The 15,270-nt window shown below is 42.5% G+C and overlaps 1 protein-coding gene across 4 annotated transcripts in view; it reads right to left on the reverse strand.

Annotated features, from left to right (window-relative positions):
* The window catches only part of CTDP1 (CTD phosphatase 1), a 199,530-nt gene that overhangs the window by 38,098 nt on the left and 146,162 nt on the right, over positions 1-15,270 (reverse strand). For 3 of the 4 annotated variants that reach the window (XR_016313465.1, XM_089682339.1, XM_089682342.1), the window contains one exon: positions 3,442-3,611. The exons of the other annotated variant lie outside the window; for it this stretch is intronic. Coding sequence is in view for 2 of the 3 variants with exons in the window: in XM_089682339.1 (XP_089538465.1) it covers positions 3,442-3,611 (170 nt within the window). In the remaining variant the exon portion in view is untranslated. The remainder of the gene's footprint in view (positions 1-3,441; positions 3,612-15,270) is intronic. 4 annotated transcript variants of the gene reach the window in all.

Below are 15,270 nucleotides of genomic sequence, written 5' to 3' on the forward strand. Positions count from 1 at the left end.
CCCATACACTGGAAATGTAATTGAATGAATGTCCTCATGGAGATAAAATAAAGCAGAGTCCTCAATACATCTCTGTGTTTGGTGTGATCCAGAGGATAATATCAAATAGCATATATCAATGCAAGTTCCTCACCTCCCTCTAGCGCCTGGAAAAAGGGGGTTGTCCAGAGGAGCATAGAGTATATGTATCATGAACCTCTCTCACACACCAACAATCAACAGAAAATCTCAATCCATGTTAGGGATCTCAAAACAAAGTCAAATAATTATGAAAATTCCACAGAAGGAAGACTTGTCCTTGTATGTTAGCCAAAGTCCTTCAGTAGCAATAAGGCTTTGTATAGAGCAGTGAGGATAATGATGTAAGCAAGTTGGATAAAGTTATCATGCTGTTGCTGGCATAAAAAGGTCATCACCACAATTAGAAGCCATGGAGAGTGAATGAGCCATCCTGAGCAGTTTTGCCAGATCGCCCGGCTGCCTCAGAGATAGGCTTGTGTTTTGAGGTTGTTCATATATTTTGGCCACTGGTGTATTTTTGATATATGGTTTAATGCAAAAACCCACAGATTCTGGTTGAGTCCATACCTAATCTTTATTGTGGCTGGTTTGAAGTGCTAAAGTAAACACGCAACATATACGGTGCAAATACAGTGATAAAACCTAATTATTCCACCTGTGTAACAGTATCAAGATATACACACATCTAAAAAAAAAACAAAAAAAAAACAAACTATGAAATACAAATAATTTGTTTCAATCGTTTTTATTAATTTTCAAAAAAGTAGTAGAAAATGACATGGTACAAAACCAAAAGTAATATCATTGCATACATCCATAGCATCATTGAGGAGTAGCTGGGAGAGCCAAAGAAGCGAAGCACCTCAGTCAAAAAATGTAAAATGTCCATCATGCTGGAAAATATTTTCTTAACACACAAGCACTTCTTATATGATCCTCATTAATAAATACTGGTACAAATTAAAACGATGCAAAAGTGAAAAAAAAAAAAAAGTGCCACGCTACTACTTCCTACTGCTTACTTATACCAATTATTATTACACTTATTTATTTCAGGTACTTATATAGTGCCGTCAATTTACACAGTGCTTTACATATATATATTGTACATTCACATCAGTCCCTAACCCTCAAGGGGTGTACAATCTAAGGTCCCTAACTCACATTCATACATACACATACTAGGGACAATTTGGACAGGAATCAATTCACCTACCAGCATGTCTTTGGAGCGTGGAAGGAAACCGGAGTACCCGGAGGAAACCCACGCAAGCACAGGGAGAACATGCAAACTCCATGCAGGAGGTGCCATGGTCAGGAATCGAACCCATGACCCATTTACTGCAAGACGTGCTAACCACGAAGCCACTGTGCCGCCCTAAGCCACTTGCTAAAGTGCTAACCACTAAGCCACTTGCAAACTGGTATAAGTAAGCAGGAAGCAGTAGCATGGCACTCATTTACTATTGCACCAATCTATATATGGTGAAGATCATATAAGTAGTACACGTGTTTTAAGAAATGTCCAGCATGATGGACAATATTTAAAATTATAGTATTTATTTGTATTTTATATTTTTTTTTTGTGCGTAATTTTTGACGCTGTTACACTGATGGAATCATTAGATTTTTATCACAGTATTTGTTTGTTTAATGTTATCACATTAATGTGATAAAAACCCAGCACAAAAAATGTGATATACGGCAGCTTACCAATCCCTCAATGCAGTGGTCGCTTTAATTTTCTTTTTGGCTTTTCCCTCGGTTATCATCTGGTGATCTGATTATCTGACCAGTAATGCACTCTCAGTATTAGAGTGGCCCCACTCTGAAGGAGCACAGGGGGTACCTTTGGACAGCAGCATTGTCAGTCTGGGGTGGGAGCGGGTGGTGGGGAGGTGTTCAATAGAAGAGCAGATTTAGATACACTAATTGAAGCCAAACTCCAGCTTACACTGCAGTTACACAAGCAGTTACAGCAACAGGTTTTCCTTTTCATACATTCTGATCATTGTAAGCAACCTGTCAGTAGTAAATGGTATGTCTCAACACTCTAATTGCTATGTTTGCAGGACAGCTTGGTCTGTTGAGAAACAATAGACTCACTGGCTGGATCAAAAGGGGAAAATAAAAGTCTTAAAAAAAAACACCCAAAAACAAAAAACTAAGGCAGCAATCACATCCATTCAATAAGAATTGGTAAGATGTAATATAATAAAATGTTTTCCACTGGGTTTAATACCACTTTAATTAGGTGAGGTGAAGGAGAGACTAGAAAGAGTGAGATTGGAAATGGTCATGAGTATATTTAATGGAAAATTACACTGTGCAGTGCCGCTTTTGAGAAAGTAAACTTGTGATGAAATGGAACAAAGGCAGAGAGCCACGTCATCGCTCAGCGCTATGAGTATGTACATGGAACAGTCCGTGCGACATACACTGATTCTAACTAGTTTAAATAATCTAACCCTGTAGAAAGCAGAGGGTGTAAATATAGGAGACCCAGCCAGGTGACTTGTTAAGGCTTGGGACAATTTGGGAGATGCTGTTAAGCCCCTGGGGACCATCCCTAAAAACTGGGTTACATCCAAGTTTCTTGGGTGACTTGACAGCTCTGCCTTTCTCCAGCAGACACTTATCTTTCATATGTCAAAGCTATTTTACCTCAACAGAATATTTACATCCTTTAATTCTCTTGATACAAAGAAAGAGTAGTATATTTTAGGAGGAAAAAATGGGCATGTAGGATCTGCATCAGACTGGCTTGTGGCAAATAAAAGCCAGACAAACCATGCCCCCATAGCCTTTCCAGAGCTTGCCATCGTTCTCTTGTTTTATGCTAACAAAAATGGTAACTAATCTCAGAATTGATCATGCTGAAAAATCCTTTCAAAAACAATTGGGAGAAACACCAATTCAGTTGTTCTAAGCCAGGATGAGTAGCTAATTTATTGATCAACCATTTAGTGCAACTGATTTCTGAAATATATAATTCTTCATCAAAATTATTGTTATACTATATGACTTTCAGATGCATGGGTATTTTAGGGAGTGGTGGAAAATGTATATACCATGCTGGCTCTGGTACAGGTTGGAGAATTGGAAACCAGTTCTTATGAGAAAAAGGTACCTATTCTTATTTACTATAGCGTGTACCACAGTATGTAAACCAACTTTTACACTGCTGATAGGATGACTGCAATCAGATTCTACCCTACTCTAAGGACAGAAGCCTAAAAAATGAATATAACTGGCTGGTTTAGAAGAACACGGACAGTTATGTACAATATTTTACAAAGTAAGAAGAAATTATTTTCACTGAACTGGTTTACTAAAAACATACAAAATGTATACATTCAACAAAACAAAAAAAAACTTAGCCTCTCTTTCTAACAAACAGTAATGTATATATTCACTCACCGTGGCGTTCTGTCTGACAGGCTTTGCTCACTTGATGAGGATGATTCTGCCCTGGATACTGAAGTTTTCTCTGAACTCTCTTGTTTTGTATTCTGAGACTTCTTTACCTTTACAGTCTTCTTTTTCTCACTGTCACTGTCATCACTTCCTTCTCCCAAAATGTCATCAACCTAAAAGCAACAGGGGAGATTTTTTTAGGAAAATGTAAAGGAAATCATGGTGTCTGCAACAAGGGTACTATATATTCACTATCTTTAAGAATCAGCCTCCAGCTGAAAGTTCCCAATAACCTACAACAGACATGCCAACAGTCTGCTGTTCCTCCAAGGCAACTCTAAGGCAGTGGGCGTATGCCAGATAAAGAAAGTCATTCAGTACAAGTATGTTCAAATAACAGAGTTCAACTATCAGAATCTGCCCTCACCCTAGACCAACACGCTACTAATAACTTCTAGCTTAAAGGGTTCGTTCACCTTTATAAAAAAAAAATAAAAAATACCTATGCAGGAAAGGGACATTTGTTGATAAAAATGAACTGTGCAAATCTGAAAAATTTGAATGATGTCCTTGCTATAGGTGTAGGCCATTTACATACATCATGAAGTAATAACAGATAGGCCTCACATCCTGGGAGTATTTCATTCAAGCTTCATGAAGTACATAAATGGCCTACACCTATAGCACCTATAGCAAGAGCATTGTTCAACTTTAGTCAGAGCTGAACAGTTTGTTTGTATCTACAGATGCCCCTTTATGTGCATAGGCAGGTGAGCTAACCCTTTAAAAGATAGCCTTTGTGGATAAAAATACACTGCTCAAAAAAAAAAATGAAAGGAACACTTTTAATTAGAGTATAGCATCAAGTCATTTAAACTCTTGGGATATTGATCTGGTCAGTTAAGTAGCAGAGGGGGGTTGTTAATCGGTTTCAGCTGATTTGGTGTGAATGAAATTAACAACAGGTGCACTAGATGGGCAACAATGAGACGACCCCCAAAACAGGAATGGTTTTATAGGTGGAGGCCATTGACATTTTTTTCCCTACTCATCTTTTCTGACTGTTTTGTTCTCGCTTTGCACTTGGCTAGGGTCAGTGTCACTACTGTTAGAATGAGGGGATACCTGGACCCTACAGAGGTTGCACAGGCAGTTCAACTCCTCCAGGATGACACATCCATACGTGCCATTGCCAGAAAGTTTGCTGCGTCTCCCAGCACAGTCTCAATAGCATGGAGGAGATTCCAGGAGACAGGCAGTTACTCTAGGAGAGCTGGATAGGCCCTTAGAAGGTCCTTAACCCATCAGCAGGACCGGTAATCTGCAAGGAGGAACAGGGTAAGCACTGTCAGAGCCTTCAAAAATGACCTCCAGCAGGCCACTGGTGTGAATGTCTCTGACCAAACAATCAGAAACAGACTTCATGAGGGTGGTCTTAGAGCCCACCGTCCTCTATTGGGCCCAGTGCTCACTGTCCAGCACCAGGGGGGTATTTGCCACGAGGCTAACAAGGCACTTGCCTAGGGCAGCACTTTTCAGGGGGGCGGCGCCATGCCTCAGAAGAAGGGACGTCAGTGAAGTCACTACAGCAGAGGAATACAGTGAGGAGTGGGAGTATCAGGCCTCCACTGGACACTGCCAACATCCAGGATCATTTCTCAGCCCTGGTTCCCCATCACCATCCACTGTGGAGAGCTCAGTGAGCTCCAACCCTCAGAGCAGCCTACAGCCTGGCCGAGCGCACTGCCTGCTGGGAGTTGTAGTCCTTCCCCCACCTCAGACCTGCTGCCTCCACAGGAGCGAACTACAATCCCGGCAGGCTGTGCGGGGGAAGGACTACAACTCCCATCATGCAGTGCCCGGCCAGGCTGTAGGCTGCTCTGAGGGTCAGAGCTCTCCGCAGTGGATGGTGGTGGGGAGCCAGGGCTGAGTGATGATCCTGGAGGATGGCACTGTCCAGGGGAGGCAGGGATCGATGTCACAGAGATGAAAGAGGGAAGGGAAATGCGGCTGTGAGGGGGATACTTATCAGCAGTACATGGCTCCTCCCCTTGGTCTCCGCCCCTCCACCAGGCCTGGTGAGTGATCTCCATCCTACTACTGTGTATACCATGTATACTATGGGGAAAGGGGGTGGGGGTGGCAGATACTGACCAGAGACAGCCAGGTGACTGACTCATACCACTGACACCTTCACACCACTCATACCACTAACTGACACCTTCTCGCTGCTCATACCACTAACTGACACCTTCACAGAAAGATGTGGCTGACCACTAAGCTCGTTGATGCACTTGAGACAGTGGGGGTGCTCTGGGGGGGGGGGGGGGGGGGGGGGGACAGTTTTTGTGTTGCCTAGGGCAGCACAAAACCTAAATGCACAACTGCCCAGCACCATACAGCTCAACTGGCATTTGCCATTGAATTCCAGAATTGGCAGGTCTGCCACTGGCGCCCTGTGCTTTTCACAGATGAGAGCAGGTTCACCCTGAGCACATGTGACAGACGTGAAAGGGTCTGGAGAAGCCATGGAGAACATTATGCTGCCTGTAATATCGTTCAGCATGACCGTTTTGGTGGTGGGTCAGTGATGGTCTGGAGAGGCATATCCATGGAGGGACACACAGACCTCCACAGGCTAGACAATGGCACCCTGAACGCCATTACGTATCAGGATGAAATCCTTGGACCCATTGCCAGACCCTACACTGGTGCAGTGGGTTCTGGGTTCCTCCTTGTGCACGACAATGCCCGGCCTCATGTGGCAAAAGTATGCAGGCAGTTCCTGGAAGATCAAATAATTAATACCATTGAATGGACCCCACGCTCTCCTGACCTAAATCCGATAGAACACCTCTGAGATATCATGTTTCAGTCCATCCGATCCTGCCAGGTTGCACCTCAGACTGTCCAGAAGCTCAGTGATGGCCTGGTCCAGATCTGGGAGGCAACACCTCAGGACACCATCCATTGTCTCATTAGGAGCATGCCCTGACATTGTCAGGCATGCAAACAAGCATGTGGGGGCCATACAAACTACTGAGTACCATTTTGAGTTGCTGCAATGACATTTCAGCAAAATTGACTAGCCTGCTCCATCATCTTTTCACTTTGATTTTCGAGGTGTCTTTGATGAAAATAATCAACCTACAGAGGACTGAATTCAAACCATGGGGCATCCTTACGTTCCTAACACATTACCCAGTCCATCAGTATAGATATCCAGCATGATATTTTCCCCCAATTAAGAGCTGATGTGTTTTCAAAGTGTTCCTTTAATTTTTTTTGAGCAGTGTATAAGAGCTGCCACTGCCAATTTGTGTTTAGGGTATAGGAACTGTGGCCATCATCCTCATTGGGCTTCTTTGCCTATTTACTAACCTGGAAAAAGCATGCATCAAGTGATGTCTGATATTCATCCTGCATGCTAGTTCCAGGTCAGGGACACACTTGATACTGAAGCAAGAAAATATTGAATCCTTGGAAGAAGGATTGATGACGAAACCGGTCGGATGGGACATCAGAAGTGACGTCAGACGCTGGAATTGACACAACTGTGTATCCTGGAAATGCAGCCATTTTGGAAGTGGTTACAGGTGTTTTTCACACTGAAAGATTGTAAGTGTATATATTTTAATAAATATTTGATTTTATAAGGATTTACTGCAACATGATCTCTGTATGATATCTCTGGCATGGGAACCCTGGAGAGAAGCTGGAGTTAAAAAGGGGATTGTTGGAAGTGGAGGAGTTTGATGGAAAGTGATTTGAAAGGCACCGATCTGGTAAGGTGCATGGAGTGACACTATTAAACACCTGCATGTGGTGGATCTGTATCATTTAACCGCCTCCTGCCCGCCATATAAGGAAATGACGGGCGCAAGGCGATTATCTCGTTCTGGGAGGATGTCATATGATGTCCTCCCACTCTTGGCGCAGGGACACAGTGGATCACCAATAAACGGTAAGAGCCAAAGATGTCGGCTTTATCATGTGATCAGCTATGTCCAATCACAGCTGATTGCACATAAATAAGGAAATGTCAGTTGTCGGCATTTCTCTCCTCACGCTGACAGCTCGTGTGGAGAGGAGAGCCGGTAATCTGCATTACTCAGAGGGGACATGTACACTGATCATCAGGGAACGGATTATCAGTTTGCCCTGATGATCAGTGTAGCCCCATCAGTGCCACCTGTTGGTGTCCATCAATGCCACCTGCCAGTGCCCATCAATGCCACATATCAGTGCCTACCAGTGCACATCAATGCCACATATCAGTGCCCATCTGATCTGCCTTTCAGTGTCACCTATCAGTGTGCATCAGTGCCGCCTAACAGCGTCAGTCAGTGCCACCTATCAGTGCCATGCCACTGCCTTTTAGTGCCCATCAGTGACGCCTGTCAATGCCCATTAGTGCCACCTACCAGTGCCTCCTCATCAGTGCAGCCTATCAGTGCCCATCACTGCAGCCTCATTAACGCACATCAGTGAAGGAGAAAAATCACAGCAGTGCATGACCGTGTAATTGCCAATTTAACTAGTGAGGCTGAATAGCAAAATATGGCGTAAATTCCAATATCTACAGTGAGGAACAGAAGTATTTGAACCCTGTGATTTTGCAAGTTCTTCCACTTATAAATCATGGAGGGGTCTGAAATTCACATTGTAGGTGCATTCCCACCCTGAGAGACAGAATTAAAAAAAAAAAAAAATTCAGGAAATCACATTGTAGGATTTTGAAAGAATTTATTTGTCTTGCACTGCTGAACATAAGTATTTGAACACCTGAGAAAATCAGTGTTAATATTTGGTACAGAAGCCTTCGTTTGCAATTACAGAGGTCAAACGTTTCCTTTAGTTCTTGACCAGGTTTGCACACACTGCAACAGGGATTTTGTCCCACTCCTCCACACAGATCTTCTCGAGATCTGTCAGGTTTCGGGGCTGTCGCTGAGCAACACGGAGTTTCAGCTCCCTCCAAAGATGTTCTATTGGATTTAGGTCTGGAGACTGGCTAGGCCACTCCAGAACCTTGATATGCTTCTTATGGAGCCACTCCTTGGTTATTCTGGCTGTGTGCTTTGGGTCGTCATGTTGGAAGACCCAGCCACGACCCATCTTCAATGCTCTGACTGAGGGAAGGAGGTTGTTGCTCACAATCTCACAATAATTGGCCTCATTCATCCTCTCCTTAATACAGTGCAGTTGTCCTGTCCCCTTCGCAGAAAAGCACCCCCAGAGCTTGTTACCCCCCCCCCCCCCATGCTTCACATCAGGGATGGTGTTCTTGGGATGAAACTCATCCTTTTTCCTCCAAACACGACGAGTGAAGTTTAGACCAAAAAGTTCTACTTTGGTCTCATCTGACCACATGACTTCCTCCCAGGTCTCCTCTAGATCGTCCAGATGGTCACTGGCAAACTTCAGACGGGCCTGGACATGTGATGACTTGAGCAGGGGAACCTTCTGTGCAATGCATGATTTGAAACCATGACGGCGTAGTGTTCTACCGACAGTGACCTTTGAAACTGTGGTCCCAGCTCTCTTCATGTCATTGACCAGCTCCTCCCTTGTAGTTCTGGGCTGATTCCTCACCTTTCTTATCATCAGTGATACCCCACGAGGTGAGATCTTGCATGGAGCCCCAGTCCGAGAGAGACTGACAGTCATCTTTAGCCTCTTCCATTTTCTAACAATTGCTCCAACAGTTGATCTATTTTCACCAAGCTGCTTGGCAATTGCCCCGTAGCCCTTTCCAGCCTTGTGGAGGTCCACAATTTTGTCTCTGGTGTCTTTTGACAGCTGTTTAGTCTTGCCCATGGTAGTAGTTGGCATCTGACTGTGGGGTGGACAGGTGTCTTTAAAGAGCTCAGACAGGTGCTACTAAGTTAGATTAATGAGTGGAGTAGAGGTGGACTTTTTAAAGGCACAGTAACAGGTCTTTGAGAGCCAGAATTCTTGCTGTTTCTTAGGTGTTCAAATACTTATGTTCAGCAGTGCAAGACAAATAATTTTTTTAAAAATCATACAATGTGATTTCCTGATTTTTTTTTAATTCTGTCTCTCAGAGTGGGAATGCACCTACAATGTGAATTTCAGACCCCTCCATGATTTCTAAGTGGGAGAACTTGCAAAATCACAGGGTGTTCAAATACTTCTGTTCCTCACTGTATACCACAGTTTGTAGACACTATATCTTTCACATAAACCAATTAATATACACTCATTGGGATTTTCTTTTACCAAAAACATATAGCAAAATACATTTTGGCCTAAATTTATGATGAAATTTGAGTTAATTGGATGTTTTTTATAACAGACATGAGAAAATAGTTTTTCTTAAATATTTGGTCTTTTTTTGTTTATATCACAGAAAATAAAAACCGAGCAATTGTTAGTTGAAATAGTGCAACACTGAGTAGCAAAAAAATGGCATGGTCAGGAAGGGCGGTAAATCTTACAGAGAGCAAGTGGTTAATGGCCACCAGGAACAGCACCCAGTCTCATGCACATCGTGCTTTATGCTGGCAATAAGTGACATTCTCATGTACAACAAAAGAAGTTTCAGCTTGATGCTTGCGACTTTGGCCATCTGGCCTATCTTAAATTTTTGCTGCCCCCAAAAATGCATGCATTACTAAAAGTGGTGAGTAAATGATCCCTAAATCTTGCCCTGACATTTATATTGGTATTGCTGCACCACCATTTCTACAGACTTTTCTCAAAGTGACAATATAAATAGTCAATGTAGAAAAACAATGAAACATTTTGCTATCAATTTATTTAGCAGCAATTGTGTTTATGTTCTTAAAAGCAAACACTTGCTGAACCCAAGAACAAAAATGTTATAAAACTACAGCTTACAAGTCTTTTCATGTGGTAGCTGCATTTGTATACTTTTTTAAGGCTACAAGTGCAGAAATACCTGTTGACCCTGTAAGAAATCTTGTTTCCTTATAAGTTCCTATGGATTGAACTGAAATCTCAACCCCCCCCCCAAAAAAAAAGCAACCAGCCTTCTCAGCCATCTTCTGTGAAAATAAAAAGAAATGCCCTTCTATATAATAGAAATGAGATGTTTATAGAAATGAGAGCAGCCTAGGGTGACAGTGTTGCTGCTTTATATACAGTACAATGAGAGTAAGTGTGGTCACAACCAAGTATGAAGTGTGTTTTTGGCAGAATCAGGTCTAAAGTAAAAAAAGCTTTTTTAACCAATTGCCCTCCAGAGGATTTACCCCCCTTCCTGACCAGGCCATTGTTTGCAATATTGGGCTGCGTTACTTTGACAATTGTGCGGTCATGCAGCATTGCATTCAAATTAAATTTTACCACAAATAGAGCTCTCTTTTGGTGGTATTTGATCGCCTGTGCATTTATTTTTTGCGCTATAAACAAAAAAGACCAGCAATTTTGAGAAAAAAAAACAAAAATATTTTTTACTTTTTGCTATTAAACATGTCCAGGAAAATTTTTTTTTAAAAATTTGCCATGAATTTAGGCCAAAATGTATGTCTTGACTAAGAATAAAAAAAGACCAATACGTGTAAATTAATTGGTTTATGCAAAAGTTATAGCATTTACAAATAGCGGTATATATACTGGGATTCTTTATTTTTACTAGTAATGGTGGCGATCGGCAACCTATAGCGGGACTGCGGCGGGCTTTGGGACACTGGGGGGGAACTGACTTGGTGTCAAGGACATTCCCACTGACACCAATACAGTGATCAGTGCTAATAAAAAGCACTGACACTGTACTAATGGCACTGGGCAGGAAGGGGTTAACATGTGGGGCGATCAAAGGTTTACCTGTGTGTGCCTGTGCTTTACAGTAAGCACTCTGCTTTGCATGGCTCTGCTATTCAGAGCCCTTCAAAACAGTGTGCAGGAGCTGACAGGGGAGAGAACTGTATTGTTTACATACAGTTCTCTCCCTCCGTTGGTAATGCTCCTCGATCACCGACCGGGTGCTGGTAAGTAATCACTGGCTGGGACCTGGTGATTGACAGCCGAGACCACAAATGGCAGGGGGGGGTTTGAGCGCACACGGAACGGCAAAATTTTATATATATATATATATATATATATATATATATATATATATATATATATATATATATATATATATATATATACATACATACATACACACACACACACACACACACACATATATACACATATACACACACACACCCGTGCTGCCCTGCAGCAGTATTTCTCCTATAGGGCAGAGGGAAAGCGGTTAAAAACTCCAAGCGTTCATGTGTTTTCACTTAGGAGATGCTTCTATCTAGAAACTCTTCCATAAAGCCCAGATCAATGGAGTGCTGCAATGATGGAACTTTGTCCCATCTCCACACAGGATCATTGGAGCTCAGTCAGAGTGACTGTCTGTTTCTTGGTCACCCTCTCTCCCTCAATTGCTAAGTTTGGGAACACAACCAACCCTTAGAGGAGTCCTGGTTGTACCCTTGTACCTTGTGCTCTTGGGAACCTTCAGTGCAACAGAAACTTTTGGTAGCCTTCCCCAGACCTGCGCCTTACACTAATCCTGTCTCTGAGCTCTCCAGGCAGTTTCTTTGACCTCATGGCTTTTGCTCTGATACAGTATGCATTGTCAGCTGTGAGGCCTTCTATAGAGAAGTGCGTGCCTTTCAAGATCATGTCCAATCAATTTAATTTACCACAGGTGGACTCCAATCAAGGTGTAGAAACATATCAGCAACAATCAAAAGAAACAGGAGGCACCTGAGCTAAATTTCAAGTGCTGTTGCAAAGGGTCCAAATACTTATGTCAATGAGATATTTTAGTTTTTCTTTTTTCATAAATTTGCAAACATTTCTAAAATTCTGTTTTCACTTTGTCATTATGGGCCCTTTCACACTGAGTTGCTGAAGCGCTTTTGTGTTATAAAAAAAGTGCAAGAAAAAACCCATTAAAAATTATTTCCTTGTATGTTTTCACACTGGGGTGTTGTGCTTCTGTTGCGGTGCGGTTATGCTTCCGTTACAGCATTTTTGGAGCATGTTTGTTCATAAAAATAAATTAAAAAACGCACCAAAAATGCACCTTCCCATTGAAACAAATGGAAAAAGCAGCAAAAACACGAAATCAGCACCAGAGATGCATTTTTGGTGCAGTTTTGAGTTTTTTTTTGTTAAAAAACACACAAGTGTGGTGAAAACGCATACGCGTTATTGAGTTTTTGTGGCGGATCAGTGTGAAAGTAACCTAAGGTACGGAGAGTAGATTAATGAGAAAAAAAAATTTATTTAAACAGTAGTATCAGGCTGCAACATAACAAAATTGAAAAATTGAAGGGGGTCTTAATACTTTATGAATGCACTGCGTGTGTTTATATATAAAAAATATTTTTTCCATACCGTCACCACAGCAACCAACCTTGACACAAAGTCACCATAGTGAGACTGCACTGGCTGCTCTGATGACACAGTGTTATCAAAGTAGCCAGCCATTGTACATGATTACCATTACAGCAGTGCAATGTCCCCAGACCAGTGCAGCCAGTCACAGTAGCCGCAATTACCATCACACTAGTTCCAGTGTCACCAGAAGTCTTCTTTCACGTGTGGTGCTCTCTGAAGAGAAACCCGTGTTAAGATCACTCTGACAAGTGGTGTGGAGGCATTGTACAGCCTCCTCACCACCTGCTGTAACCCTCTGGATCCTGAATAAGCACCTCCATTCACTTGAATAGGTAGCGGTCAGCAGGCGCTATGCCTGCCGAAGTGACGGGGTGCAGAATTCCTGCCATGGCTGCGAAGCAAAGAACAGAGCTGTGAAAATGTGAAATAGGCTCCCTCAAGTGTTGTTTCTGGCCAGCTCAGTGGATTGCTTTAAAAAAGGCCTGGATTCTTTCCTAGATACACATACTATAACTGGATACTAACATTTATAGGTAAAGTTGATCCAGGGAAATCTGATTGCTGATCAGGAAGGATTTTTTTCCCCTGCAGGAACAAATTGTATTGTGTTTTGCTGGGTTTTTTGCCTTCCTCTGGATCAACTGTGGGTATAGGATTATAACTTTTTTTTTATGGTTGAACTAGATGGACTTTTGTCTTTTTTCAGCCAGACTAACTATGTAACAGCCATGGCATGTGTACACCCTCAGCTGCTGCCTGTGCAGCTAAAAAGAGGAGTGGCTGGGCGTGGCAGGCAGTAAAACCATGGCTCAGCTGTGAGATTTTACCACACCTCAACCTGATGTGTATGAACAAGCCCGAATAGTACAGCCAGTCAGTGTCTATAAATGTCAGGAAATTAGATGTAATTTATGACACTAGAATGTCTGAAGGGGCTCCATGTACCTTGGGCCTCTCTATGTGGCTAGGCCAGGGGTGGGCAAACTTTTTGCCTTGAGGGCCGCAATGGGTTCATATATTGGACCCGGGGGCCGGACCAAGAGTAGATGAATGATGTGTATGTGTCATCCATAGTAAGTATAGTAATATTCCCCCATAGTAAGCATAGTAATTATTCCCCCATAGTAATTCATCCCCCATAGTAATTCATCCCCCATATAGTAATTCATCCCCCCTATAGTAATTCATCCCCCATAGTAATTCATCCCCCATAGTAATTCATCCCCCCTATAGTAATTCATCCCCCATAGTAATTCATCCCCCATAGTAATTCATCCCCCCTATAGTAATTCATCCCCCATATAGTAATTCATCCCCCATAGTAATTCATCCCCCATATAGTAATTCATCCCCCATATAGTAATTCATTCCCCATATTAATTCATCCCCCATATAGTAATTCATCCCCCCTATAGTAATTCATTCCCTGATGTGTATGATGTGTATGTGTCATCCATAGTAAGTATAGTAATATTCCCCCATAGTAAGCATAGTAATTAATCCCCCATAGTAATTAATCCCCCATATAGTAATTCATCCCCCCTATAGTAATTCATCCCCCCTATAGTAATTCATCTCCCCTATAGTAATTCATCCCCCATATAGTAATTCATTCCCCATATTAATTCATCCCCCATATATTAATTCATCCCCCCTATAGTAATTCATTCCCTATATTAATTCATCCCCCATATTAAGTCCCCAAGTCCCCCCGTGTCAATTCACCCCCCATATTAAGTCCCCAAGTCCCCCCTGTGTCAATTCACTTACCTTTGCTCCGCGCGTTCCTCTCGCCGTGTTCCCGCGCCGTTCCGGTGTAGCATGAAAATCTGTCTCCTATGAGGATCTGTCCCCCTCGACGTATCTGCGCATGTGCCAGTTTCAGGCATTAGCAGCCGATAGGCGATCTAAGGCACATGCGCAGATACGTCGAGGGGGACAGATCCTCATAGGAGACAGATTTTCATGCTACACCGGTCTTCAGGGCGGACTGTGAGAGGAGCCTAGCGGGAGCCTAGCTCCGCGGACCAGATTAAAAGGTCCGCCGGGCCGTATACGGCCCGCGGGCCGTAGTTTGCCCATTGCTGGGCTAGGCTGTAAAACAATCTCACACATGTGGTGTTACCATACTCAGGAGTAGCAGAATGTGTTTTGGGTTGTAATTCTAAGTATGCCCATGCTGTATGTTATTAATATCTTCTTTACTGATAACTTTATGTAAAAAAAGGCTTCATTTTAATTCTGCATTTTACAAAAAGTTGTGGCAAAAATTAAATCTGCATAAGACTCACCTTGAGGTGTTGTTTATCAAAATGTGGTCATTTTGGGGGTATTTCTGCTGTTCTAGTGCACCAGGGCTTCAAAAAATGTGATGGGTAGTCAGGAAGTTTAATGCATATTTTATGCCTATTACAAGCCTGAAGGTGCTCCTTAGATTTT

Source organism: Staurois parvus, unplaced genomic scaffold (genome assembly GCF_062004578.1).
Source record: "Staurois parvus isolate SC_StPar_1 unplaced genomic scaffold, SC_StPar_1.0 ptg000287l, whole genome shotgun sequence".
Classification (NCBI taxonomy): domain Eukaryota; kingdom Metazoa; phylum Chordata; class Amphibia; order Anura; family Ranidae; genus Staurois; species Staurois parvus.